We start from the raw sequence: 27,168 nt of genomic DNA on the forward strand, positions 1-27,168 counted from the left end.
CTGTATGTGTGTACACTGTAGCTGTAGATCTTCTTTATGACTCATGCTAACCTTCTCTTCCCTTGACACTCTTTCCACCTTCTTCCACTGCTCAATAGAAGTGGAGCAAAAAGGTAAATGACAACGCTGGTTACTGGCCCTTAGCTCCTTGTTTTGTGTTGTATGGTCCCGCCCCCTCCACCAGCCCCGCCCCCACCACCTCCCACCCCAGACCCCCTCCCACCCACTCCGTTCTTGCTCCTGCCTCCCCGTATCCCCACATGATGTCCAGACCTTGAGATTGGCGAGATCTCTGCCTCAGTGACTCCAAATGAAATTATACTGAGAGCTCTTTGGACAACAGAGCCCACTGTAATCAACGTCTTCACGTCGTGTTTTTTTTTTGTAGAGATGTTTTGGTCTGGGCCTGATCAGACTGAAGATCCTTGGGGAATCTAAAATTGCACAAAATCCATCCCTTTTTTTTTTCTTTAATTGAAACTATACCACAGAAGAAATTTTCACGGTGAATAATTGATCTAAAACAAATCTTGGCCTTTCTGTTTGGCTTGTTCCAACTACGTGCCACGATCCACCTTTTGATCACACGGTGACGTATGGGAGAGAGAGGCCTCTGACTTTAGCCATTTTGCATGTGATACGCTTCCCACCACAGTGTGCACATATGTTGTGTCAGTGGTCCAAGGCCCAAGATGGACGTGTTTGTCTTTGGCGAGTCCTCCCTCACCCATTATCTCCTTAACGTGGCCTCACTCAAGTCGCTTCACTCTGTCTCCTGCCGTCTGCCATCCTGTCTGTCCCGAGCAGCACCGGCATCCTGCTTCACGCTCCGCTGCTGTCTCTCCCCTCTACTGCGTGCCATGCGTGTCATCTGTTCTCTCCTCAGACATGATTCATGTATGTGTGTGTTTTATTTTTCAAAGGTATGGCTTTTGCACTACCGGTAGAATCCCAAAGCCCCCAGAGGCCGATGCCAAGCCCAGCTGGCATTAGAAAGGAGTAGAACTGTGTGTGCATCCGAGAACGTCATCTCTCTCCTTTCATTTGCAGGGCTGCTTTTGCGGTTTGGTTCCTTTCCCCTTTTCAGTTGACACTTGCGTTAAGACATCTCAGGGAGAAAGGCCGTATCGGCCCGGCCCACAGAGCTGGCCCTGTTACAGCTGCCCGCCTTAACCTCCCCACTTTCCTTCTCACTATGCACGGCACACATGACAAATTCACAGCATGAGCCTGTGATCTGTTTAATATACGCACAAACACACACACACACACACACACACACACACACACACACACACACACACACACACACACACACACACACACATATGTAGATTGCACTCGCACGTAAAGCAGAAACTTGTAGCTACATACACGCGCTTACTCAGACAAATGTACACATGCACACAAGGCGTACAGGCACACACACACATACGCACACACACACACACACACACACACACACACACACACACACACACACACACACCTCGGAGTCAGAGAATACCTGTAGAGAAAATCGATACAGAGTTGAGGAATATTTGCATATCTAACTCTCTGTCTCGCTCCTCTGACTTCGTTTCAGTTTTCATTTGCCCGGGGACTCTAAAAGCAGTGGGGGAGCCCGCCTTTGTGTTCGAGGCCGAGCAGCAAGCAGGAGCCTGGTGCAAAGACCCCCTGCAGGCCGGAGACAAGATCTATTTCATGCCCTGGACTCCGTACCGCACGGACACGCTGATCGAGTACAGCTCGCTGGACGACTTTCGCAGCGGCCGCCAGACCACCACGTACAAGCTGCCCCACCGCGTGGACGGCACGGGCTTCGTGGCCTACGACGGCGCCATATTCTTCAACAAGGAGCGCACGCGCAACATCGTGAAGTACGACCTCCGCACGCGCATCAAGAGCGGCGAGGCCATCGTGGCCAACGCCAACTACCACGACACCTCGCCGTACCGCTGGGGCGGCAAGACCGACATCGACCTGGCCGTGGACGAGCGGGGCTTGTGGGTAATCTACGCCACCGAGCAGAACAACGGGCGAATCGTGCTGAGCCAGCTGAACCCGTACACGCTGCGCTTCGAGGCCACGTGGGACACCACCTACGACAAGCGCTCGGCCTCCAACGCCTTCATGGTGTGCGGCGTGCTGCACGTGGTGCGCTCCACCTACGAGGAGAACGAGAGCGAGTCCAGCAAGAGCCAGATCGACTACGTCTACAACACGCGCCTGGGCCAAGGAGAGACCGCCGACATCCTCTTCCCCAACCAGTACCAGTACCTCGCCGCCGTGGAATACAACCCGCGCGACAACCAGCTCTACGTGTGGAATAACTTTTACATCCTGCGCTACGATCTGGAGTTCGGGCCGCCGGATCCTGACGAAGGTAAGGCTCATTACGGCGCCATTGTTCGGGCCGGTGGAGTGGCAGGCTGCTGGAGAGGCCGCGTGTGCTGATTACGAGTTCCGCGTGTCATAGACGGCTGAGCTTTAATTTCGAAGCGTGATACGAGTGTGATACGGACGAGGAGCTGTCTGGCCCCGTCCTCTGCCAGGCGCACACTTGTAAACAAAAATGACAGACGCCGGAGATGTAAGGCGTGGGTTGATTTCCATCGCGGCGAAGAGTGGCGGGCGCCCGTGCGGCCTGATTATCGCCACGGCGACAGCCCGCAAGCCCGATGCCACTCTTAAAAGAGGCTCCGACCTCATCAAGCTGCACACACATCTCTCTCCTGCAGGGCTCTGTTAACCTTCCCTCCGCTCTCATGTGGCCAAATATGCTTCTGTGGTCCTGTGCAAATGTGCAAGAAGCTTAGCGATGACTCCCACACACACACACACACACACACACAGATATATGCACTTTAAAGATTGTAGTGCCCTGTCGCCAAGCCTACCTTATCACCTGGTCAGTGAGCCCAATTTGAAAGCGATTCAGACAATCCCCCGATGTCATTTGGCTAGTGCGAGCGCCAAAACCGATGCAGGCTTCACAAATCACTGACTGTGTCGGGCAGGAGTGGGCGATGGCGATCTGAGAAGACCACAATTACCCAGAGCCATTTGGTTAGATGGGCAGGATTTGAAATTCACCTCTTAAGAGGTGAGAGGAGCTCAATGTGTCACCAGACAGACGTGCTCCTTCAGCGGGGATAGTGGCCACGATCACACACCTCTCCTTCTCCTCCCACGGTAAAACCTGCCGTCTGCCTTCCCAGCCGTGCGCCGTGCCCCGGGGTCGCCACCGTGACCTTTCCGTGCGTATATGCCAGCGCTAGCTCGGGATACGGCTCTGCGCGGGCAAAGTCTGCGCCTCGCAAACACCGCATTCCCGCAGTGCGTGTCAGATCACCGTTTGACAGAGACTACAAAGCACTTCAGCAAGTTGCTCCTAACAAGGGCGTCAACTGCCAACTGCTGCGAATGCAAAAGTTAATGAGTCGCACTGCCACACCACAGATTCGGCATGTCAGTCTTTTCACTACTGCAGTTGTAGCTATCGAGACTCGTAGGCTCATAGTCATAGTTAGAAAGCGAATGAGCGCGTGAATCATGTTTATGATAATCTATTAGCCTTTTCCTGTTACCCTTTTCATTAGCACCTCTGACATCATATGCTCCAGCGTGTGTGAGGGTCTGGTTTAGGTGTGATGGAGCCCTCTTCTCTCTGGTTGAGGTTATACTGGTCCGACTGGAGCTTCGCGCTCTGCCTGGGTGGTCCTCACACGACGAGACCGGCAGCTTGTGCAAATGACACAATTTAATGAAAATGTGAGAAACCATAAAATCGAAAAAAGAATAGTCACAGCATAGATAACAGTGGGGATTAAATGTTAGGTGAAATTCAAATGTGTTGAAGTTCCTGTCTGTGTATATTAACTGTTCATTTCTCGTATGAGAGGGTATAACGTCAGTAATGAACCTGCACGTGTGTGCAGAGGCAGGACTCCCGTGCCTGCAATTCCGTCTTCCCCGTTCTTTCCCATTCCCTTACCTTAAAATGAAATTTCCAACTTTGAAATATATAGGACACCTTATGTGTTTTCCATCCATATACATCTGTCAGACCATTTATTTTATTTTCACTCTTGGAGCTTGTTTCACTTCACGTTCATTTAATTTGTTTCCTCCCGAGCCACATAAATTTCTTACACAGTCAAATGTCACATCGTACTTTTCTGAAATCCCACAGTTGGCAACAAACTATACTGCTATTTGGCAACTGCACTAAATGGGAATATTAAGTTACGCTGTCCCAACGTCTGCACCGTTTTTTACGATCGTGGCGAAATACCATGTTCAAGCAGGCCTAGTCGTCTGTGTTCTGCGCCTTCGTCGGGGCTTACCGAGGTCTAGTCTCGGCGCGGCCTCTGACAAGCTGCAATTAAGTCGATCTAGACCCTAGAATTTTAATGGGCCCACCATGCGTGAGGCGGGCTTCGTGCAAACATCCCACTCTCACTCTGATGCTTGCGTGTATGTAAATGTGATTAACAACGGAATTATCATAATTACTATCCGCGGGTGATCACAGCAGCGTGACAAAGAGCAGTAGACACTACACAGCATTTCCAGTGATGAGCTTAAAATATTCACATATTTTTATTTTCTTTTTATATTCTTTTCTTTTTTTCTCTTTTTGCTAATATCCCAACCTTGCCTTTTGACTGCGCTCTGTAGGGTGATAATTTAATGCCGGCGTGTTAGCTGAGCACGACAGGCCCGAGTCACGCGCCTGCCATCAATCTGCGTGCGCAACCTTCGGCCTGGTCGAAACCAGGACTAAACTAAACTAAACCTGGACTAAACTAAACTAAACCAGGGACTAGACTAAACAAAACTAAACTAAACCAGGGACTAAACTAAACTAAACCTGGACTAAACTAAACTAAACCAGGGACTAAACTAAACAAAACTAAACTAAACCAGGGACTAAACTAAACCTGGACTAAACTAAACTAAACCAGGGACGAGACTAAACTAAACTAAACCAGGGACTAAACTGGAGCGTAGCCTCCGTCGTGTTTCCCCAAAGGGGATGTTCCTAATAAAAGAGATTCCAATTTAAAGTATTCTAGCATCGTAGCGAGTTGGCTAAGCAATTACAGGAAGGGCACAAAGGAGTCGTTTGTCAGTGTATAAGTGGAATTAATTGCTTAATGTTTACAAGGTTGCTATGAGTCGCAGCTCCAGTCACTTAGCTATAAATGTTATGTTTTATGGCCGCTCTCAATATAGAATGTAATAAAATACCTTGCTCTGAAAGGGAATCTAATTGTGCTGAGATAATGTTTCTTTTCTTGAAAATTAAAAACGTTTAATGCATTGTTAAAACGGACTGTTACCCGTTTCACTGTAGTTTATGGCTACGTGCCCAACCGGCTGTCACTCAGACAGCACCAGCGGAGCCCAGACAGTTGCAGGCGTGATGTACTGCAATGTCCCTCCCATGTACTCTCATGAATTTATGAATACCCATTAGGGTGGCGGCAATAATGTTGACCCAAATATTGCTGAACATGGCAATATAAGATGCAACATGGCCACTGTTCAAAATGGAGTATTGCTTTAATGAAATTACCGGACTTGACTCAGTGTGGCTGCCTACGTTATTAGACTGCTACTTGTTAATTTATGCGCTGCCTGTAATAGTCAGGAAATGAGACAGCTTCAGTATTGAACCAGGAATTGGAATTGTGAACATTATAACATGAAGTCTTTGTCATGTTACAAACATTGTTGGCTTCAGCGTACCATTTTATGTCTGTTCCTGGAGTGTTGTTGTGGGAGCCCTAAATGCTGGTGATGTTGATAAATGAAATCCACACGCCAGGTCTGCAGTCACGGCCCAGACCAGCAGTCTCAAACGAACACGAGTCCACAGAGACACGGGCTAGGAATGGTGTCATTGTTAAAATGGAACTGTGCATTGTGCTCTTCTGATATGTTCCATGTTCTTTTAGGGAGAGCACAGAATGGTTTCTGAGTAATTTATGCGCGCACACACACACACACACACACACACACACACACACACACACACACACACACACACAGAAAAGAAAGAAGTACATGCAGCTTTCTGCCACTGGGCGCAGGCCTTGTTATCTGCGTAACAATTTCGGTAAGATCCTGATGTTGGTCCTCAAAGGAGCACACTAATGGACCATGTGAGAAGAAGGCTGTGGAGGCCTTTATCCGCTGGTGTTCCAGTAAACCCACCTCTGCTCACGGCAAGCGCCAGTCACTTGTAGCTCTCCCGATAAACATGTGGGGCGGTGAGGGTGTTAAAGCCGGCGTGGAGCCAGAGCCGTGTCATAGCACACATAGCTCCTGACTTTGGCGAAAAAAGACTACGTAGTGTAGTGTTTTCAGAATGTGGCTTGGTGAACTGGATCTTATTCCTCTGAGCAGCTGAGACATGTAGCTATGCATTACGAGTTCTCCGCTGTAGATTCTTTCAGTTCCTGTACACCATGAACCACGATAATTACACCCCCCCACCATCTTCTTCTCCTCATGTTATGTTGTTGCAGATCAGTCTATAGTATTATATTACTAGACAACTTACTCTCTTACAAATCATTCACAAAGATTATGACTTTAGAAATAAATTAATAAACACTTGTGTCATCTCTTATGATTGCAGTCTTGATCGGTAATCTGCACAGTCTCAGCAGTGGAAGGCTGGTACAAAAAAAAAAGGCTCAGAAACCTGTAAACCAAAATTGTGTTTGAACGAAACATCCATTACAGTTAAAGAAGAGCCATGTTCTCTGTTTGTAAACTCTGGTTAGTTCTAGTCATCATTTTGCCCGATTCTGTGTGTAGTTATTGAATTGTGCGAACAGTAATGAAACCATGGCCCCTAAACACCTAAAAAAGAAATGGCATGTCTTCTGAGAGGGTTGTGCTGCAGAGGAGAGTGGCAATATATCGGACCGCTAAGTGGCCATAAATGACAACCCTCACAGGGACACTCAAAATGGACTGTGTGCTAAGCAGGGACACTGAGTCCCACCTTGGCCCAAGGAATTAAAAAGCTATAATTACAAGAGCCAATCATTTCCAGGAACATTATCAAATTAATGTGGGCTGTATGGGGGAAAATGATTTTGCCTCTGAGGTATATTGATCTTAGAAGCTAAAGAGTGAAATCATAAAATTAATTAATTTTATTGCCAAGGAGGGGCCGTACGGAGACGTTCGAGGATTGAGTCACCTACTGACATCTTGCGACATCCTGCCTTGTTTGCTTAATCACTGCGCTGATCTACAGAACGGGCATCGTGCTGAGAAGGCGTGCAAATAAAGCTCATAGAGGCACATGTCACTCATGCATTCAGACCCATTAGCGAGCCCCGTAAGCGGGTTGGCCAAAGGTTAAAGTGCGCGGTCCTGGGGGTGGGAAATCCTTGTGAGGAAGGATCAGCGGGTCTGTTGCCGTGGCGTCGGAGCGGGGGCGGCATTTGGAGAGGGAATGAAAGATGCGGGGGGAAACGGCGGTCAAAACGCAGCGTGAACAGAGGCAGAAATGGCCGTTATTCTTACTCCTTTGCCTCAGCCTTCGTCTTTTCAAACAAACCACCCCGTTGGTCTTTGCTCTCGCGGTCTCTGCCTGTCTCAGCCTGTCTTGGCCTGTCTCGGTGTAGCGCGGAGGCCGAGTGTCAGTGCCACGATTAAAATGGTGCGTTTTGGGCTCTCTGCAGTCACTGGCTCTTGGGCACGAGGCTTTTCCAAACAGCGACTGGCACCAGTCCTACAGGCCTGTGTCTGCCTGTGTCTTCTGAAGAGTCTGTGATAGGGGCATACCATTCAGCCAACTAATGGAACACATTTGGTGGTTGTAAAAGTCCCATACACCTGTGGGGCTGAAGTGCTGATTACACAGTAGGACTGTGTGATACAAACAGCAATTTGTATCAGGGATACTTGACAAAATAGTCATTTTCACACCGAATATGGTCACACCAAAGACTCTGAATGGTTGTTGGTAGGGATGCAAATGATTAATCGACTTTCGATTAATTGTCGATTAAGACGTTACTCGATCAAAATGTATTAATCACGATTAATCGTTAGAGAGCGCTCCTGTAGTAACTTGAACAGAGCGTAAGAACGAGAGGTGAACACGTGTCGCGAAAGACCAGAGTGGAAAACAAAATGAAGCGGGCGAAAAGACGTGCGGTGTGGGACCATTTTGAAGCGTGTTCGGGAAACGAGGCAGAAACTGCGTAATCCAGAAAATCCCAAGGAGGGAAACTTTATTTTCCACGCAACTCAAACAACAGCACTGTTCTCTTCCCCTCCCCTGGCGCGTGCAGGCGCCGCTCTCCCAGTGTCACTTAAAGGGCCAAGTGCCTGTCTGTTAGGGAACTCGCTGCGAGGAGTAGTAGTCGCTACAATTTCAACATTGTTAATTTAGGCAAAGAAGTCAAATGTTCTGTGTGTAATGCGGTATTGAAGTACAACAGTTCCACTAGCTCACTCAATTATCATTTGAACACCATGCATGCAGCTGTCCTGCATATCACCAGTGCACCTGGTCAACCTAAAATCACAGCTACACTGGGAAGGCGAGCGTTTTCGAAGCTCGCTACAAAAAATACGAGTGAGCTAAAAACAAAGCTATCTACTGCTACTACTGTAGCCCTTACAACAGATTGTTGGACGGCTCTAACAACAGAAAGTTACATTACTGTGACGTGCCACTACACTGACGAGAACTGGCAGCTAAAATCTGCAGTGCTGATTACGACGAACATGTCGGGTAGACACACCGCTGACAGTTTAACTGACAAGCTCAATGATGTTGTGGAGACTTGGGCACTCTCCGGTCGCGTTACAGCATGTGTTCACTACAAAGCTAGAAACATTGTCCAAACATGGGCTCAATAATATTCTGTTTGGCTCTCTATTTAATTTCTTCTTTTTTTAAACATTTTTTTAATGTTTAATGTTTCAAATTGAACTGAGCCAGTCCTTAATTTATTCCTTTTTTAAAATGAATGTATTTTGTTATACCATAAAAATTTCCTCATGCATAATTACTTGAGCAATATATAATATAATATCATTATCATAATATAATATATACTTTTTGAACAAAGTGTTTTAACTACACTGCTCAAAAAAATAAAGGGAACACTTAAACAACACAATGTAACTCCGTCATCCACACTTCGTGTTCAGATAGGAAGCAACACTGATTGTGAATCAATTTCAACTGCTCTTGTGCAAATGGAACAGACAACAGGTAGAAATGAGAGATTTTCAACTGATTTCAAAGATTTTTATTAATTGAGATCTAGGATGTGTTATTTTAGTGTTCCCTTAATTTTTTTGAGCAGTATATTTAGCTGATATTTTTAAAAGCCCTATTGAAACACTGAAATTCAGGTGAAAAACCCCGCTTATCGATTAATCGAAAGTCGATCGATAAGATCAGTCAACTAACGATTAATGAATTAATCGATAATTTGCATCCCTAGTTGTTGGGGTTTTTTTTTGTGAGATTTCAGAAAGCAATGCAAAATAAGTTATGGATGAGATATTTTCCCTCCAAAATTAACAACTTTGTTGTGTAATAGTCAAATGCTTAATGAGCTGTGGTAATAAACAAGGTAGAAATGACTAAGGGCAACAAGAAGTGATTTGGCTCTGTAATTATCCTTTACGAAGTAAACAGTGTTAGAAGCTGCGAGGTAGCTACTCATTTGCTATCGTTTAACATCCTGTAGTAATCATTGTGGAAGGTAAATCAAGAAAAACATCACCAGTGCAGTCACAACACTGTCTGGTTCAGTGCATCAAGTCATTGGTGCTTTAATGGTTTTTGCTATAGGTATTTTGGTTATTGGAAATTTAGTGATATTAATTAATTCAGGTTTTGTAGAATTTATGAATGCATACACATGCTTACAGATGCGTTTATTACATGGTAGTGCATCTGATATAGTCTTAATTTGTGTGCTTGTAAGGGGAAAGATTTTCTGTCTTGTTAAAATAGTCTTGTCTAAATTAGCACTCATCTGTCATTTAAAAGAAGAGCATGTGCCTTGTTAAGCTCACATGGTTCATACTGACCTAGAAATAGTTTTGCTTAGCTATAAAAAATTTCCATGGTTGTCTTGTGCTGAAAACAAGCAAATTCCACCCCAGATATCACAAGAGATTTATGTGCCCACAAATTAAAACAATTTTTTAAAGCGGAAATCCCACTTAACAGATGGCCATCGTGTTCTGCTCACTGGAAGTGTGGACCGTTGAATGACAGCAGAATGATTTCAGCGACGGCAGATCTAGCAGGACACCCGAGGGACGAGGGAATATTTCAGAGATTCACCCCCATCCAAAAAGAAAAAGCTTCTCCTCACACCCCGCTAACGATGGACGGTGTGGGTGGCAGGTGTGGAGGCAGGTCAGGGTACCTCCTCATCCCTGCTGCACGCTTGTGAACAGGGGCCGGCCCAGCCAGCACCGGCAGACCCCGCCGGGCCGGTAGGAGACGAGGCCCGTCTAAGCGCCCGCCGGTGCAGACGACTAGATGAAGGGCACATCCGTCTCAATCACGCTTTGATTTAGGCTCGGGACGGGGGCGGAAACGGTCATAAATGACTGCAGTTACTGGGTCATGTGATCGATAGCAGGGGTGAAGAGTGCCTGATAAATTGTCCCCCAAGGACTGTTTGCTTACCACAGCAGCCCGAGACATGTTTGGATGTACTGATGGCACATATTCACTTAGCACGTGCTGTATATGGTTTAATAGCAGTCCATTTTTGTACTTCAATAAACAAGGCAACAAAATATAATGCTGTCTTCCATGTTAACCTTTCTGTGGTACTTTTTTTAAATCAAAGAGAACAGAGGTGCTTCTACTGTTGTGTGAATCAAACTGTACTCTTTCGTGTTCAATTATCCTGGAGGATAAATCCTATTAAAAGCTTGAAGTGGAACCTGAGGTGCAATCCTAGAACCTGAAATCTATAAAAGGTCAAAGGTCAAGCTTCAGTGTGTTGTTCTGTTGTGCCGATTAATGTCCGTTTCCGTGGGTAGTCTGGGTCACATGACTCTGGAGGTCTGGTCCTTTGGACGGAGATGATCCCACCAAAGCTGGTGAGGAGCATGTGGGCTGAAACCTTTCAGCAACTTTCAAATACGACGGTTTCTCTTTTTGTGCTCGTTTTGAGGTCACCTACTTTTGGAACAATCCGGTCCCGGCTCAACCCGTGAACGGTGGCGTTGCGCGCTTCATCACGATTAACCATGTACTCGCTCAACTCCTCCAACATTCGCGTGTGGTTCAGTCAGCCTGTTCCCGGCCGCGGAATAATTCACCGCGCTGCGTTCCTTCACAAGGAGCACGAAATGGAAGGAACTTTGGACAAACAACACATGCGGGTGACGTTCCTGTCTGATGGTGGTCTTGAAGCTTTGGGCTGTGTGACAGAGAGCACGTGTAGCTCTGGGAGCGAGGGAAATCTCAGCCTGTGTGTGTGTAAGAGTGCGTGAGAGAGTATTTTAGATGTGGGCGATATCCCCACATTTCTGTCAACATCCCGCTCGGCATCCGCCCTCTTCCTTCAGCCTGGCTCATCGCTAACGGTCGTTTGTTGCCATGTACTCTGCCCTCTACTGGGCGTCCGGCGCCCTGTGTTTATGATGCTGTTTGTCGAGAGTGACTTTGCCCGCCCTCCAAACGACAGCTAATTGAACCTCGTTTCCGTGGTGAGTGCCTCCGGACGACACACCCCAGACTCCTCCTCCTACCCGCCGGCGAAATTGCTTGGGATAATCAAAAGAAAATCATCGCTCCTCCCCTCCCCCCCAGTCACCGTTTACCACCGGCTGTGTGGCTGTGGATGTCCACTTAGGTGGACGCGAGGAGAGAGACAGTTCGATCCGTGCCAAGCAGAAGGGTTCGAGGTGGCTTTGGCTTCGAGCAGGGTTCGTCACGCTTCATTTGAATAGGTTGACGAGCTCTACCGGTGTAACGGGCCGTCCGGTCTTCCACACTAATGTTTGTGTGCGGGGGAGACTGCCTGTGGTAGAGTCTGCCGCCGTCCTCACAAGGTTGTGGTCAGTCAGGTGTTTGCTTGTATGTTGTTAGGCTGTAAAAGCCTTGAAATGCACCACCATGTGATGGTGTCCCAGGAGCCGATCTCTACTAAAAGTAACGGGAATCTTCTGTGGAAGATGGAGCCGTGCCAGGACGCCATTAGGAGATTTTGTTCAACCGGATCGATTTTTTTTAAGGTCAGAAAGGCCATGATGCAATCAGTGTTCCTTCTGTCCCGTCCTAAAGCCAGAGGTGGTGGCTGGACCATTCCTGTTATGTGGTTTGTTATCATTAACAATTCATATGGCTATTTTGACGAATGACAACTGTCAGTAGCCAATGAGGAAGCAGGAAGGTGAGCATCATATCTTCATGGTTTTGACACAGCTGGTATGGGAGGGAGCGGTGGTTTTAGTGCTGTGGGAAGAACATGAATGTATTCAGTACATCATTCAATAACTACTGCCCTCGATCGAAGTCATGATGCAGTATTTCTGTGTGTGTGTGTGTGTGTGGTACTTTTTTGCAGACATGTAGTGGGAGCTGACAGCTGTAGCCTAAAGCTCATGTTTACACTAGCATTTTCTAGTGTCATAGTGTCATGTCTGACTTTATATGTGTGGTGTTTTTCTGGTCTAGAGCTAGCTTTGCACGATACAGTTAGTGGTTCCCTGGACGGGCTCCTATTGGGAAATTAGAAGTGTCAAACGCTGCAGTGTGGGAGCCTCATTGATTTAGCCGCGTGCTGCTCCAGGAGGGCAGTACTGTGACAGGGCCTCCATGTTAGGAACCTACACGTTTAGTGGTCATCAACCACCAGAATCAAATACATCTCACACACGTGAGTATGGAGAGAGGCTTGATGGAGAGAATTAATTAGTGAATGAATGAAGGAGTGAGTGAGGGAGTGAGTGAGTGAGTGAGGGAGTGAGTGAGTGAGTGAGGGAGTGAGTGAGTGAGTGAGGGAGTGAGTGAGTGAGTGAGGGAGTGAGTGAGTGAGTGAGGGAGTGAGTGAGTGAGTGAGGAAGGGAGTGAGTGAAGGGGTGAGTGAGTGAGGGAGGGAGTGAGTGAAAGGGTGAGTGAGTGAGTGAGGAAGGGAGTGAGTGAAGGGGTGGGTGAGTGAGTGAGGGAGTGAGTGAGGGAGTGAGTGAGGGAGGGAGTGAGGGAGGGAGTGAGTGAGTGAAGGGGTGAGTGAGGGAGTGAGTGAGGGAGGGAGTGAGTGAGTGAAGGGGTGAGTGAGGGAGGGAGTGAGTGAGGGAGTGAGTGAAAGTGAGTGAGTGAGGAAGTAAGTGACTACATGTGTGAGGGAGGGAGTGAGTGAGGGAGGGAGTGAGTGAAAGAGTGAGTGAGTGAGTGAGGAAGTAAGTGACTACATGTGTGAGGGAGGGAGTGAGTAAGGGAGTGAGTGAGTGAAAGAGTGAGTGAGTGAGTGAGTGAGGAAGTAAGTGACTACATGTGTGAGTGAGGGAGTGAGTGAGTGAGGGAGTGAGTGAAAGAGTGAGTGAGTGAGTGAGGAAGTAAGTGACTACATGTGTGAGGGATGGAGTGAACGCCCTTTGGAATGATGCCGTGGTGTATTCCTGCATTAATGGCTGAACTAATCAGTGTGTGGTGATGATGTGCAGCGGAGGAGACGCTGGAGCCCGGCGGGTTGGACTGGTCTCGCTCTGCCCAGGTTCCCTCTCAGGTTCCCCTGGTCAGAGCTGGGGTGCTTCTGGCTAATGGAGGGGTGCGGTGTGCTGTGACTGGGGGCAGATAATGAACTACATATTTTGCCGGAACGAAGAAACAAAAGAAAAGATGTTCCAGATTGGAGGCTTGGAGGTCAGCCCGGCATGCGTGCTCTCTCTGAGGAAATGGAGAACTGCGGCCCATGATGGGTTGCCAGATATGTGATATTTCCTCCCTGCCACTGCCCCCCCCCTCCCCTCCACTCCTCCCCCCACTGGCCAGCACTCGCTGGGCTCCCGTCAGCTCCATCCACGCCACGGAGCGGCCGTAGCTGCAATCAGCCGGCCCACAGACACGTTCACACTTATCCTGGCGTTCTCCTATCAGTGTGAGGCAAATCGGAGCTGCTGCCGTGTGTGATATAACCGTTCCCTCACACGCTCACGCACGGGGGACGCCACACATGCCTCAGTGTCCTGCTGAAGCTCTTTCCTTCCTTCGCTTTCTTTGAGGAGAGACGTGTTTGAGCGTGCGTGTGTGTGTGTGTGTGTGTGTGGGTGCATGCATGCAAGTGCATACATGTTTGTATGCATGATCTGAAATATAATCCAAACACAGTGATGAATTCCCTTAAATATGTCACAGCGAGCAGAATCCAGGCATTGGTTCTGTTGTGTCCTGGTCCTTCTCACACCAACTCCGAATGGCTTTATCAGTGAATCACACCGAGAAGACAGGGGCAGAATGAAGAAAAGATGGGGGGAGGGGTGTGAAAAAATAAAAACAGTGCAAAGAGCGATGGCCAAAAACTAAAATGCAGTCAGGCTTGGTTTCCTAACCACTGACGTTCACCGAGCCGAGCGCTCCTTCCTGCGGTGGGCTGGAGCTACACTCTGTTTCGATGTTTGAAGTTTCCCTCAGACTCTGTCATCACTAGCTGCACCTGACGGCCCTCGTTATCATGTTAACTCCTCATCGTCTCAGACACGCGGCTCTTTAAGTGTTAGGTGCTGAGTACCAGCATGGGTCGAGCAGACCAACCATGCCTACGCTATGTGTGTACGCTTGGTGTAATGGTGAGATGATGCAGCTGGATGTTCAGATGGGCGATGTGGTTGTAGGTCCAGTTAAGTCCGCATGCTAACAGCGACCGACGCTCTCGTCTCCTCAGTGTCGTCCGTCGCGAACGACGTCACGTCGCCACCGTCCCCCAGGAGGAGCACGACGGCGGTCAGCAGCACCACCGGCGGTGCCCACCGCGGTCAGGGCAACGCCACGACTACGCTGGGGCCCCGGCAGGGCGGGGGGGCCCCGGACCCCGTGCTAGAGCAGCCGGGTGTGGCCCACCCCACCGCCGGCAACCTCACGCCCTCCAGCAAACGCTTCTGTGACAGTACGGAGGTCCGAGACATCGTCTGGCCCCAGACGCACCGGGGCATGACCGTGGAGAGGCCGTGTCCGAAAGGAACCAGAGGTGGGTGCTTCTGTGTGTGTGTGTGTGTGTGTGTGTGCACGGGTGGAAAAATAACGTTTTTACAGAGTAAACTTTTGTGTTAAATCTACTAATTCAGAAGGCCCATGGGACCACTCTGGGCTTAAATTCAGGATATTATTAAACACCATAGGAGTTCATTTAACCCTGGTTATTACCCCGTGTGTTTGTGAACGGTAGGGAGGGGATTTGTATGTTGTTGTGACAGCTTGGCGGTGGATTAGATTAGATTCCGGCAGCACACACACCGTCTTCTGTTTCCCTGATATGCTTGGGGAAGGGCCCTGTTTCCAGAGAAGGGCTTATCCTCGGACAGGAAGGCATGGGGCAGGTTGGGGCAGGTTGGGGGCAGGTTGGGGGGCAGGTTGGGGGGCAGGTTGGGGGGCAGGTTGGGGGGGCAGGTTGGGGCAGGTTGGGGGGGCAGGTTGGGGGGCAGGTTGGGGGGGCAGGTTGGGGGGCAAGTTGGGGCAGGTTGGGGCAGGTTGGGGGGCAGGTTGGGGGGCAGGTTGGGGCAGGTTGGGGCAGATCCATCAGCACGGCTTCACGTCCTTTCTCCGTGCTCAGGCGTGGCGTCCCACCACTGCTCCTCTGTGGGCGGGGCTTGGAGTGCGAAGGGCCCCGATCTCAGCAACTGCACTTCCCACTGGGTCACACAGGTGGCGCAAAAGGTCAGTGAGAGAGAACGTTTCTGCGTACACGCCTGCATACCTACATGCGTGTTTGTATTTTTAACTCCATGTTTTTATTATAATGATGTGTATGCACCTCAGGAGGAATGTCAAAAGCTTTTGCAGCAGCTCTTTAAAATGTAATTACTGTTAATTAATTTTGTTTATAACTACGACCTTGTATCATTAAAGGAACCGTGTTTGTTTGCCTGCAACAAGTATCAGTTTGCGTCCTTATCTGTTTCACACCAAAGATTTACTCGCTGACCCAAATATGTGTCACAGAGTTTATCAACAAGGCTTCCCGCGCCACTCCTCAACCCCGTCTTAAACCCAAACGTGTAATTTGCTTCCCCGTAATCACACATTTGCTTCTGAAACGGGTCAGATCCGGAGCGGAGAGAACGCAGCCAACCTGGCCAACGAGCTGGCGCGGCACACGCAGGGGCCCGTGTTCGCCGGAGACGTCACGTCCTCCGTGCGTCTCATGGAGCAGCTGGTGGACATCCTGGACGCTCAGCTCCAGGAGCTCCGGCCCAGCGAGAAGGACTCGCCCGGACGCAGCTTCATCAAGGTAGGAGCAACCGTGCTGCCTGCCAGGCCGGGCCAGGGCCCAGGAGGTGGGGGCGGGGGTGGAGCTCGGGCTGGTCTCGGGTCGCTGATGGCGGGCTGTAATGCACCGCGTTTCTGTGAGATTTCCAGCGCGATTATTGAAACGCGGAGCCGGTTCTAATGTTTCTTTTTGTCGGGAGGTGTTTAGGCGAGATTGGCTTCTGTTTGCTTCGCATTACTACATTCTGTTTCCAGCGGCTCTTCTGGAATCCCTGAGCCCTGCACAATTTGGAATTTGTGGATTTCCTGATCCCAATTGCCCCTGTAATTCCCGAAGCTTATTTTCCTGCCACTGTGGAATTCCTGAACCATTCCGCTGGTGCTGTGGACCTCCTGATGGTTGACCCACTCGTGCCCATCTGCCTGGCAGAATACCTCGTCTTGTGTCTTTTACAATAACACTTTCTGCCTCTAGTCTGTGGAGAAGGTCACTCCTCTCTGGCTGTCTGTCAGTAGCACAGCAGACTCTGGTCCCAAAGCTTCTTCACCCCACAACCTATCTACACACACACACACACACACACACACACACAAATCTCTTCCAGTTCACCTCCCCAGTAATTACAGGGTTGGCACATCCGACTCACCTGCTGCTGCGGATGTAAAAGCCACCACTAATGGTTAGCGAGCGTCTAAAAAAAGCCGAGGAACGAAGCTGGGCCCCTCCGGAGCGTAATTGCCCGGGCACACGCGGCCGGGCAGGGCCGTGCTGGGGTGGGGGGGGTCTGGTTTCCTCGTCGGAGCGGCTGGGAGACCTACGGGAGCTGCTGCTCTCTGGCGTGAAGGACGGTGGCCCGGTTGAGTGCGGGGGAGACGGCGGTACCGGAGGCTAGCGGCAGCACCGCAGACCCAGCGCCCCGAGGCTCCCGCCGTAGTGAAAGAAATGAAGCAGGCTACGAACAGGGGGAGAAATCCGGTCCACAGAGCGACATTTTCATTCTCCTTCTTCTCAGCGTGCCCCCCCCCCCCCCCCCCCCCCCCCCCCCCCCACAGGACTGGCTCGTGGTGAACCTATTAGTCCCAGAATGTCCTGACTTACAAAATCTATAGAAAAAGAAACAGAAAGGAAAATCGGGCCAGAGAAAGAAGGAGAAAGAGAGAGAGAGAGAGAGAGAGAGAGAGAGAGAGAGAGATGAAAGGTGGAGAAGGAGAAGGGGGCACTTTGTTTTGACGGAGCGACTAGCGTGGAGCACGAAACGATCATATCGCCAGATAGCACAATTATCCTGACCGTCAAATACAAATGACCTCCTCCAGCTCAATGTATTGAGTTTAATGGATTTTCGGGCTTCATTTGATTGCACGGTCCAGTTCTCGCCGCAGCACTTCTCCCAGACTCCTTCCCTGAGATTCAGCAGTCCTGCTGTTTGGGTCCTGTAAGCTAGTTATGTATTCAAAAGACACTTTTAATTGAAAATGGGTGGAGGGGTTGCTGGGCATGGCTGTGCCTCAGCTCTCCCGCACACCACCCCACACCACCCCACATCACCACACCACCCCACACCACCCCACACCACCACACCACCCCACACCACCCCACACCACCCCACATCACCCCACACCACCCCACACCACCCCACACCACCACACCACCCCACACCACCCCACACCACCCCACACCATCCCACACCACCCTACACCACCCCACACCACCACACCACCCCACACCATCCCACACCACCCCACACCACCACACCACCCCACACCACCCCACACCACCACACCACCCCACACCACGGGCCCTGCGAGGTCTGGAAATGCTTGATTGTACACGGGACTGCGGATGACACTGGTTTCATAGGCTCTTGTGTTTTCTAACTCTCTCTCTCTCTCTCTGTGTTGTTGTGCGTGTGTGTGACGGGTCGTTTTGTGTGTGTGTGTGTGTGTGTGTGTGTGTGTGTGTGTGTGTGTGTGTGTGTGTGTGTGTGTGTGTGTGTGTGTGTGAGTGTTTGTGTCTCATTCCTGATCTTTACTCTTGTTGTGTGCGTGTGTGTTTCTTTCTCCTAAAAAAGCGACAAAAACGTGAAAAGACATGCCGAGCGTATATGAAGGTATCTATACAGTGCAAGCTTCCTGCTCCCAGCCTTGCTGCATGCGGCTTTGCTGACTGTCCGTCTGTCCATCCGTCTGTCTGGCTGTCTGGCTGCAGACATTCTGGGCTGGTATCTGACTCATTCTTTAGGCATCTATGTTAGCATCTCTGCCTTTGTCTGCCTAGCTGCTGGGGAATTTTTTGTTTGTTTGTTTTTTTATTGTTGTTGTTTCTGTTTTTAACACTTGCCTCTTGTTCTCCCTCCTGCTTGTACTTTGCCTCTCTCTCTCCCCCTCCTTCTCTCTCTCTCTCTCTCTCCCCCTCCCTCCCTCTCCCTCTCTCTCTCTCTCTCTCTCCCTCCCTACCTCCATCTCTCTCTGTCCCTCTCTCTCTCTCTCTCTCTCTCTCTCCCTCTCTCTATCTCTCTTGCTCCACCCCCTGTCTGCTCTTCCTTACCTTTCATCTTCCCCCCCTCCACCCCACTCCTACTCTTGTGCTCCTCCTCTTGCCCCCTCTCCCTTCTTCACACACTCTTTCACCCTCCGTCTATCCGTCTCACCCTGTCTCTCTCTCTCTCTCTCTCTCTCTCTCTCCATCTCCCACACTCTCTCTGTCTCCCTGCTGTCTCTTTGCTCAGCTGTTTCTCACTTTCTTCCCCAGCCTTGTTCTCTCTGACTCGCCATCTGTCTCCTTCTGATCTCACTCCTCAACCTCTCGTTCTCTCCTTCTCCTTTGTCTCCCCCCCTCCCCTCCTGCACCTCCTCTCCTCTCTGGCCCTCCTCACCACTTGAGCATTATACAAGTAATTGCCTCCTTAGAGCCGTAATTGCACCATCTCCGTCTGCCAATAGCGTGATCAAAGTCGCCCTCTTTAACTTGCACCATTTCCTGCTCTCCTTCTTTCTACCGGCTGCCAGGAGCCGCACGCCATTGTTTGAAGCGTCCATTTTCCTCGTTAGCGTATTTATGTTCGCTTGATACGGTCCCCTCGTCCTTGACGCCATTGTCTCCGCTCCGATTGTTTTCGGCATTTTATTCACCGAGAGGATCTGCGCTCGCACCCGCACGCACCACGGCTCGGTCTCACCCTGGTGCCGTATCAGACTCGTTCTGACTGTGATTCATGTGACAGGGAGATGCCCCTCCCCCTCGCGTCTGCCAAGAGAAATAGCTATTTTGTGCCAGCTTCTTCAAATGTGTGCTATGATCTCCCTGGTTTGGAGTCCCTCCCCATTACATCAGTGTTTCAGTGTTGACAAACTATCCTCAAATTAGGAATGTCTGAAGAGCCTTTTTCTCCAGACTGGGTTTTAAGGCCGGTTCTCAGGCGTCCACCTGACCACGGAGACAGCGTAGCTCCCAGAAATGTCGCTGGCCTGCTCCAAGGTTTGGGGTGTCATGATAACTCGGCTGGTTTGGGGACAGTGGGCCAAGGTCCTGAAATCAAGAGCCTCACCTGGGTGAGGTGGATCAACCCTCATGCTCTTCTGGACCCTCTCGCTTCACTCCTCGGACCGAGACCAGGTACAGGGTGGCCTGCTGACACGGCGTTTATTCATCAGCTGGTGACTCAGCGTTGCTCCCACAAAAACTAAAGAAATAAACAAAATTCCGTGGTAGGCGTGTGCAAAGTTATCGCTTTCTTCCGTTTTGCTGCACGATGCAATAAACTCACTGGCTAATTTAAATCATGAACATAGCAGCTAATTTAACGTTGTGGTAATGAGAGGAAAACGCACACGTGGGTTTCAGCTCGTCAACGGTGGGACTCCGTGGCACGTCCCCTGCTGGACTTGCAGGACCAAGGACATTTTGTGGTGTGAAACACGGGTGTCCACAGTAGCAGCTCCCTGTGTTTTCTGAGCTTTAACACACCTGATCCTGCCCATAAAGGTGATGAACTGAATACGGTCAGTTCTGTTACGGCCTGGAAAGCCGCTTAAACCAGGAAGGTAAGTGTCTTAAGGGTCGCCTGTCTGCCTGACGCTGAACAGTTTTCAGCTGACAGTAAAACGCGGCGGCAAGTGGTAAAAACGTTACTGCGGTCCGCAGTGGACAGTTCACCGCCAGTGTTAAATCACCACCATCAACATGGGGATAAGTCCGCCGTTCTGTGTACAGATACCCACTGACTCAAGTGGATCCCAGTGCCACAGGATCCCGTCGGATCCCGATCCATTTCCATCTATTTGTGGATCTGGGTGGCCCATGATGCAGCTCTGTCTAGCATGTGTACTGACCCGAATGGGTCCCTGTGCTGTTCTACACTCGAGTGGTCCCCGATGCCACGCCGTCTACCACAGCCGGTCCACTCGAGCAGGTCCCAGTACAGTTCTGTCTACCGCAACTGGAGAGGCCTCCACTGTAGGTTTGGTGTCGGGACGCTAGACCCAGTGTGTTTAAAAGAGGGAGGTAAGAGTGCTTAAATAAGGGAACCGCCTCAGGGTGCTTTAATTCCGTCGGCACGCCTGCTTCAGGCTGTAAGTCCGTCCGCACGCCTGCCCCAGGCTGAGAGGCATGAAAGGATTTTGATTGGAAGCGAGTAACAGGACAGGAACGTTCTGCCCTCCTGCCTGGTGGGCTTTCTGGAGACAGATCCCACCATCTGATAAGTCGCTTTTCCTTCCCAAGAAAAAGCATCCGCTCACAGGCCGATGTGGTCAGATCCTGTCGTGGAGTTGTAATCATAATTGTTCTTTGGAAAACAGGCCCTGTGTGGAAATAGGGAATCACAGAAGAATGTGGCATTTTTTTTGGAAAGTACTTTCTCTCTGGAATTTGCAATAACAGCCCCTGTAATGGTTAAATGACAAACCTAGCACACATCCACACACCCACACACACACAAAAAAGGCACCTGACACACACTCTCAATTCCAGGCATATCACCAAGTCTTATTTGGGCCAAATACCCACGTCCTGAAGTCTGCGGTTCCCCCAATCATGGCTATACTGGCCTGTGATGAGTCTCATTTACTTTCATTACCCCCTCATGCACCCCATGCGAGGAGTCTTTTTTTTTGTGGGTTGGGGGGGGGGTGGGTGGGAATTGTGGGAAAGGCAAATATCAACCTACTGTCATCTTCCTTGTTTCCACGGTTACAGGCCATTGTGGACACGGTTGACAACCTCCTGAGGCCAGAGGCCCTCAAGTCCTGGGGGGACATGAATTCGACGGAGCAGACGCACACTGCCACCATGTTGCTGGACACCCTGGAGGAAGGTGCCTTCGTCTTCGCAGACAACCTGATTGAGCCCGCCATCGTCAGCGTGCCCGCTGATAATATAAGTGAGTGGTTTCATCAGGCGCTGGAGGTGGAGTCGATGATGGGGCTTCTGTGTGAAACAGGACGCTGCTAGCAGAGTGCAGACGCTTTTTACATACTGTTATTTATGTAAAAACGGAGTTTTGGATGGCCGAGGTCTGTTCCATGCCTCTGTCTCTGTGGTCGGTGTGTGTGTGTGTGTGTGTGTGTGTGTGTGTGTGTGTGTGTGTGTGTGTGTGTGTGTGTGTGTGTGTGTTCCTCGGTGCTTTGTGCGAGAGACCACCTTTCAGATTGCTACTCTACTACAGCAGGGCAGTTCAAGTTTGTCGACGTATCGTCCGAAGTCTTAAACCCAAACATGGCACTCTCGGAGTCGCCACAGGCCAGAGGAGAGAATAAATGTTGGAACTTGTTTTGCAGCTGCCTGTAATGTGAACAGCAGATTTCTCCCATGTGTTCCAAATGCTGCTTCCACATTAGCTGACTTCATTTTATGAGCTTTGAATGAATGAATTTGACTTTGAAGTTGGGGACAAGTCAAGCCAAAAAACTTGTACCGTTTCTCTCCATTACAATTTCAACGTTTACAATTTACAATGCCACACATAACCAGGCACTTGTACAATTAAGACCGGTGATGTCACAATAGGGAGGGGTCAGAGACCAAAGACACATGTAACTCAGCACAGACCAAAGCTTTCACAGGGGTGGAATGGCGAGTCATACATTAGCATCTCTGCACAACATCACCGGGCAGACTCCAGCCGTCTGGACCAGAGGTGTAACGTTCGGGCCGTGTGATCTCTGACTGCAGTAGTGCTGGGGTGCTTGTTTACTCCGCTGTGACGTAAGTCACCGATGCGATGTTCTGAACATTTCCCGGAGAAGGGCTGTCAGCCGGCATCACGGGCCAGCTCCTTCAGCACTGAGCTTTGCTCATTTGTGAGAAGGAAATTTGGTTTTGGTAGCAGTTCGGAGAGGGCTTTCATTTCCTTGTCCTTTTTGTAAACTCTCACTTTTTTGTTTTGTTTATCTGCATAGCGTGCCGCACTGATTTAGCAAAACCGACATAAAACCGCAGCATTCACACACGTAAAGTTTGGATTCCGATTTGGGTTTAGTTTCAGTTGTCAGCTCGTCCGTAGGAGCTGTGAGTGGTGCGTGGTGTCGTGGCAGCTGTAAAGGTGCTTGTTTCATGGATGTGCAGATAAAAAATGTAAAAAAAACAAACAAACAAATAAATAAATAAATAAAGGGGCTCTTTTGGAGGAGGGTTTATTGAGCAGAGAGTGGAGGGGATTTGAAAAAGAGCGGATTTGCCTAGCGCACAGCGTGAAGTGGGTTTAATTTCGCTGGGCCACTCAGAGCAAAGCTTCCATGCGCCTGTGCCAGTTGACTTTATTAGTAACGTGAGCTCATTCATATTAGTCAGCTTTATGCACTCGACTGTCATTTGTGGCACAGGCCTTTGGGTTCCAATGATTCTGCCTACAACCTTTTCCTCAATGGCCTCCGCCCCCCCAGCCCGGCTTTGACTCTGGAGTCAGCTGCGTGGAAACTCTCGTCAAACTCCCATTGAGCTACTGCACCTGTTTTACGCTGCTCTCAATCAGGTCCTTTGAGCTGTGCTTGAATATTAAAGTATAGGGCTAGTATATCTCAGGATTTCAAAACCAGACACAGACGCTATTTGAAAAGCAGATGTCAGGAAAGAGTTACTATCCTCTCCAGCGACATTGAAGCGGATTATCAAAAATCTGTTTCTTCTTTACGAGATCTTTATTTTTTTCGTGTTAATTAGCTCCAGCATCTCCACCGTTCTCTCGTCCTCGTGTTGCATTTTGCTGCTCTCGTGCACGTCTCGTCCCCGTCTCATTCACATCTCGTGCCCGTCTCCTGCACGTCTCAGACCCGTCTCATATCCGTGCACAGGCCTGCACGCTTGCCTTCACACACGAGTGAGGCAGCTTTTTGGGCTGGGTCTGCAGCTCTGAGAAGAACCACACACAGCTGTCCTTGAGGCCTGTGTGCTATACACATTTGTTGCCATGTGGCCACAATAACCCTGAATACTCAGGACTCAAACGAGATGAATCCAATACGTCTCTTGCAGAAACCTTTGAAAAGGAGAGAACCCCTCAAACAAGCCATGTAGCACTGAAGCAACTGCAAACCAGGAGGCGATTCTTTGTGTTTATACATTGTAATGCTGTAATAAGAGCATTACTTTAGTGTACAGCCCAGTGCCTGAGAACAACATTCATTCTTAATGATAACGGGCATAAATGTCTTAAACGACTTTCCTGTCTCTACCATCAGTCACCCACCTCCCTGCTACCAACACACCTCGCACACCATGTGCATACATACATACACGGACACACACACACGCGGACGCACACACACATGTGCATATACACACATACACGGGCGCACACACACACGGACGCACACACACACGGACACACACACACGTGCATATACACACACACGGACACACACGCACATGTGCATACACACACACACACAGACGCACACACACACGGACGCACACACACATGTGCATACACACACACACAGACGCACACACACACACGGACACGCACACACATGTGAATACACACACACACACAGACGCGCACACACACATGTGCATACACACACACAGACGCGCACACACACACGGACGCTCACACACGCGCACACACATGTGCAAGCTTTTTCAGTCTTCCTCCACTCCTCCCTTTGAGAAATGGAAGACGTGATAATGTGGTCTGGTGCCGCTGGCTGTGGGGACAGAACGTTGATCTGGACCACGTCGGGGAACTTTAACTCTGGAAAATGATACACTTGTTCACTTCTCTCCTCCCCCCTCACCTTCTCTCTCTCTCTCTTTCTCTCTCTCTTCCTCTCTCTCTGTCTCTCACACATTCTCTGTCGCTCTCTCCCTCACTCTTCCTCTCCTTCTCTATTTTTCTCTCTCTGTCTTTATTTTTCTCTCTCTCTCTCTCTCTCTCTATCTCTCTCTCTCTCTCTCTCTCTCTCACACACACACACACACACACACACACACACACCCTCCCTCTCTTTTCTGCATTGTCTCCTGCTGGTAATTAGTATCATTTAGCTCCACCACAACACACGGGTATCTGCTGGGGGGCTGAGTGAAGAAGACGCGTCAGACAGGTGTGGGAAGAAAAGGAGGCCGGAGCAGAGAGCAGGTTCCTCCACCACGCCCGGTCCAGGCGCCGGCTGGGAGGCTGGCGGTGGGCTCTGTGGGGAGGAGCGGGCCGCGGGCCGGGGGGGTTCTGGGGGGGTTGTTCTCGCCCGCGCTGCCGTCTGGCTTCCCTGGGCTCTCCCACATCAAAGGGAGCGCAGCACGGGTGTGAAAGGTCGGCAGCTCTGCTGCGTGTGGGCCCTGATCGCCTCAGCTCAACACTCCCAACTTATCGTTGGCCACCGGGGAAAGTCTAGGCTAGTGATAGGTTTGATCTCTGCTGAATTTGACGGTTACATACTAGCAGTGTGTGTGTGTGTGTGTGTGTGTGTGTGTGTGTGTGTGTGTGTGTGCGTGTGTGTGTTTGTGGTTGTGTGTATGTCTGGATGGCTAAATGCTCCATATCTTTCTTTTCAGCACACATTGTCAGACACACTAGTATCTCCAGGTAATGCTAGTGGCTAAAAGATACAGCAGGTTAGAGTTAGCCTTCACTTCCTCACCTTTTTAATGGCATTTCTTAAATGGTTTTATCAGTGTTATTGTTGAATTTTCCTCCCAGCTGCTGCGAGTAACAATAACAATAACGGAATCATAGCACGGCTGCATATAGAATAGCAGGTAGCAGCTACAGTTTAAATACTCTACAAGGCAGCTTACAGCACAGACTTAACATTTCCAAATGATTTTCAATGCAGTCCGCCCAGCCAGCGGAGCTGTGCCTAATCTCCATTGAGAAGCGCGGCCCTCGTAATCCAACGGATTGTCCTTAAGGTCCTCCTGGGTGCTGACTGCTGTGTCCTGTGAATCTCCCACTTCCCGCAGTGCTGGACGTGCACGTGCTGAGCACCGATGGGCAGGTCAAGGACTTCAGGTTCCCACAGAGCAGCAGAGGGGGTGTCACCATCAAGCTCTCCGCCAACACGGTCAAACTGAACAGCAAGAACGGTGAGTAATGGACAGGTGCTGCTGGCGGGCACTTTAACACCCATGTAACCCTTCACAAGTGGGTCAGTGTGCCTGCAAGGCCTTCATTACAATAACCCATCAGCTCTGTATTGCTCAATCACCTTTTTTTAAAGACGAAAGCAATGCATATTCCTCCCTTAATGCCATAATTTATGAGCACGGGTCTAGAGCCTGTGGTATTAGAACAGATTATATTGGATTAACATCCAAGCTGAGCAAAGACCTCCCGTTCCTCATCTGGGAGCGTCCCTGTAGCTCCTGAGAACCTGCTTCTTCTTCCTGAGATGTGATCTCCTGTTTCCTCCGCGCAGGGGTGGCGAAGCTGGTGTTTGTGTTGTACAAGCACCTCGGACGCTTCCTCACCACGGAGAACGCCACGCTCAGGCTGGCGGACGAGGCAGGCGTGCGGAACCACACCCTCACCGTCAACTCCCACGTCCTGTCCGCCTCCATGAACAAGGAGTCCAGCCGCGTCTTCGTCTCCGAGCCCGCCGTCTTCACCCTGGAGCACCTCGACGTAAGCAGAGCTTTCATGCTGCGGCCTTTCGGCGTTGGGCCCGTTCATTGTGTCGCCGGAGATGAAAAGGAGAACCTTTGGCCTCGTGATGAAACGCTTTGGTGTCGGCACGTGAAGATGGAGCATGAGGAAATGTGTCTTCGTAAATCTGTGACACGAATCAGGTTATATTGAAATGTAATGGTGTAAAAATCCAGGGTGTATTGTTCCCTAATGAATATGAACATCAGTACTTACTAATTAGTGTAGCTAGACTTTCTACCTGAGGCCACAGAGACGTGATAAGCTGAACTGATACGTCTCAGTGTGCGTGGTGATCAAGGCCACGCTTGCAGTTCACTTCAGTAGCTTTGGCACTGGTAAACCCTATGTCCTGAAGATGTCCCGATAAAGTCCTGCTCCTTTGTTTGTCCTTTCAGACTGAGAACTACTTCAACCCAAACTGCTCCTTCTGGAACTACTCTGAGCGCAGCATGATGGGATACTGGTCCACTCAGGGCTGCAAGTTGCTGGGGACCAATAAGACCCACACCACCTGCTCCTGTAGTCACCTCACCAGCTTCGCCATCCTGATGGCACACCGGGGACACGTGGTGAGAAACATTCTCTGGGGTCTCCACGGTTCCTTTTCTTCACCCGCAACTCTGCAGCAGTCTGAGA

General features: G+C 49.8%; 1 protein-coding gene across 12 annotated transcripts in view; it reads left to right on the top strand.

The window, feature by feature from the left end:
* adgrl2b.1 (adhesion G protein-coupled receptor L2b, tandem duplicate 1) overlaps positions 1–27,168 on the top strand; it is a 106,030-nt gene that overhangs the window by 54,843 nt on the left and 24,019 nt on the right. For 10 of the 12 annotated variants that reach the window (XM_076972036.1, XM_076972040.1, XM_076972042.1 and 7 more), the window contains exons 5-13: positions 1,586–2,386; positions 14,907–15,209; positions 15,792–15,895; positions 16,284–16,469; positions 18,520–18,558; positions 21,645–21,828; positions 25,848–25,970; positions 26,303–26,508; positions 26,928–27,101. In XM_076972036.1, coding sequence (XP_076828151.1) covers positions 1,586–2,386; positions 14,907–15,209; positions 15,792–15,895; positions 16,284–16,469; positions 18,520–18,558; positions 21,645–21,828; positions 25,848–25,970; positions 26,303–26,508; positions 26,928–27,101 — 2,120 coding nt within the window. The remainder of the gene's footprint in view (positions 1–1,585; positions 2,387–14,906; positions 15,210–15,791; positions 15,896–16,283; positions 16,470–18,519; positions 18,559–21,644; positions 21,829–25,847; positions 25,971–26,302; positions 26,509–26,927; positions 27,102–27,168) is intronic. The other 2 variants (XM_076972039.1, XM_076972041.1) reach the window with 1 other exon arrangement.

This window comes from Brachyhypopomus gauderio, chromosome 14, assembly GCF_052324685.1.
Source record: "Brachyhypopomus gauderio isolate BG-103 chromosome 14, BGAUD_0.2, whole genome shotgun sequence".
In the NCBI taxonomy this organism is placed as follows: Eukaryota; Metazoa; Chordata; class Actinopteri; order Gymnotiformes; family Hypopomidae; genus Brachyhypopomus; species Brachyhypopomus gauderio.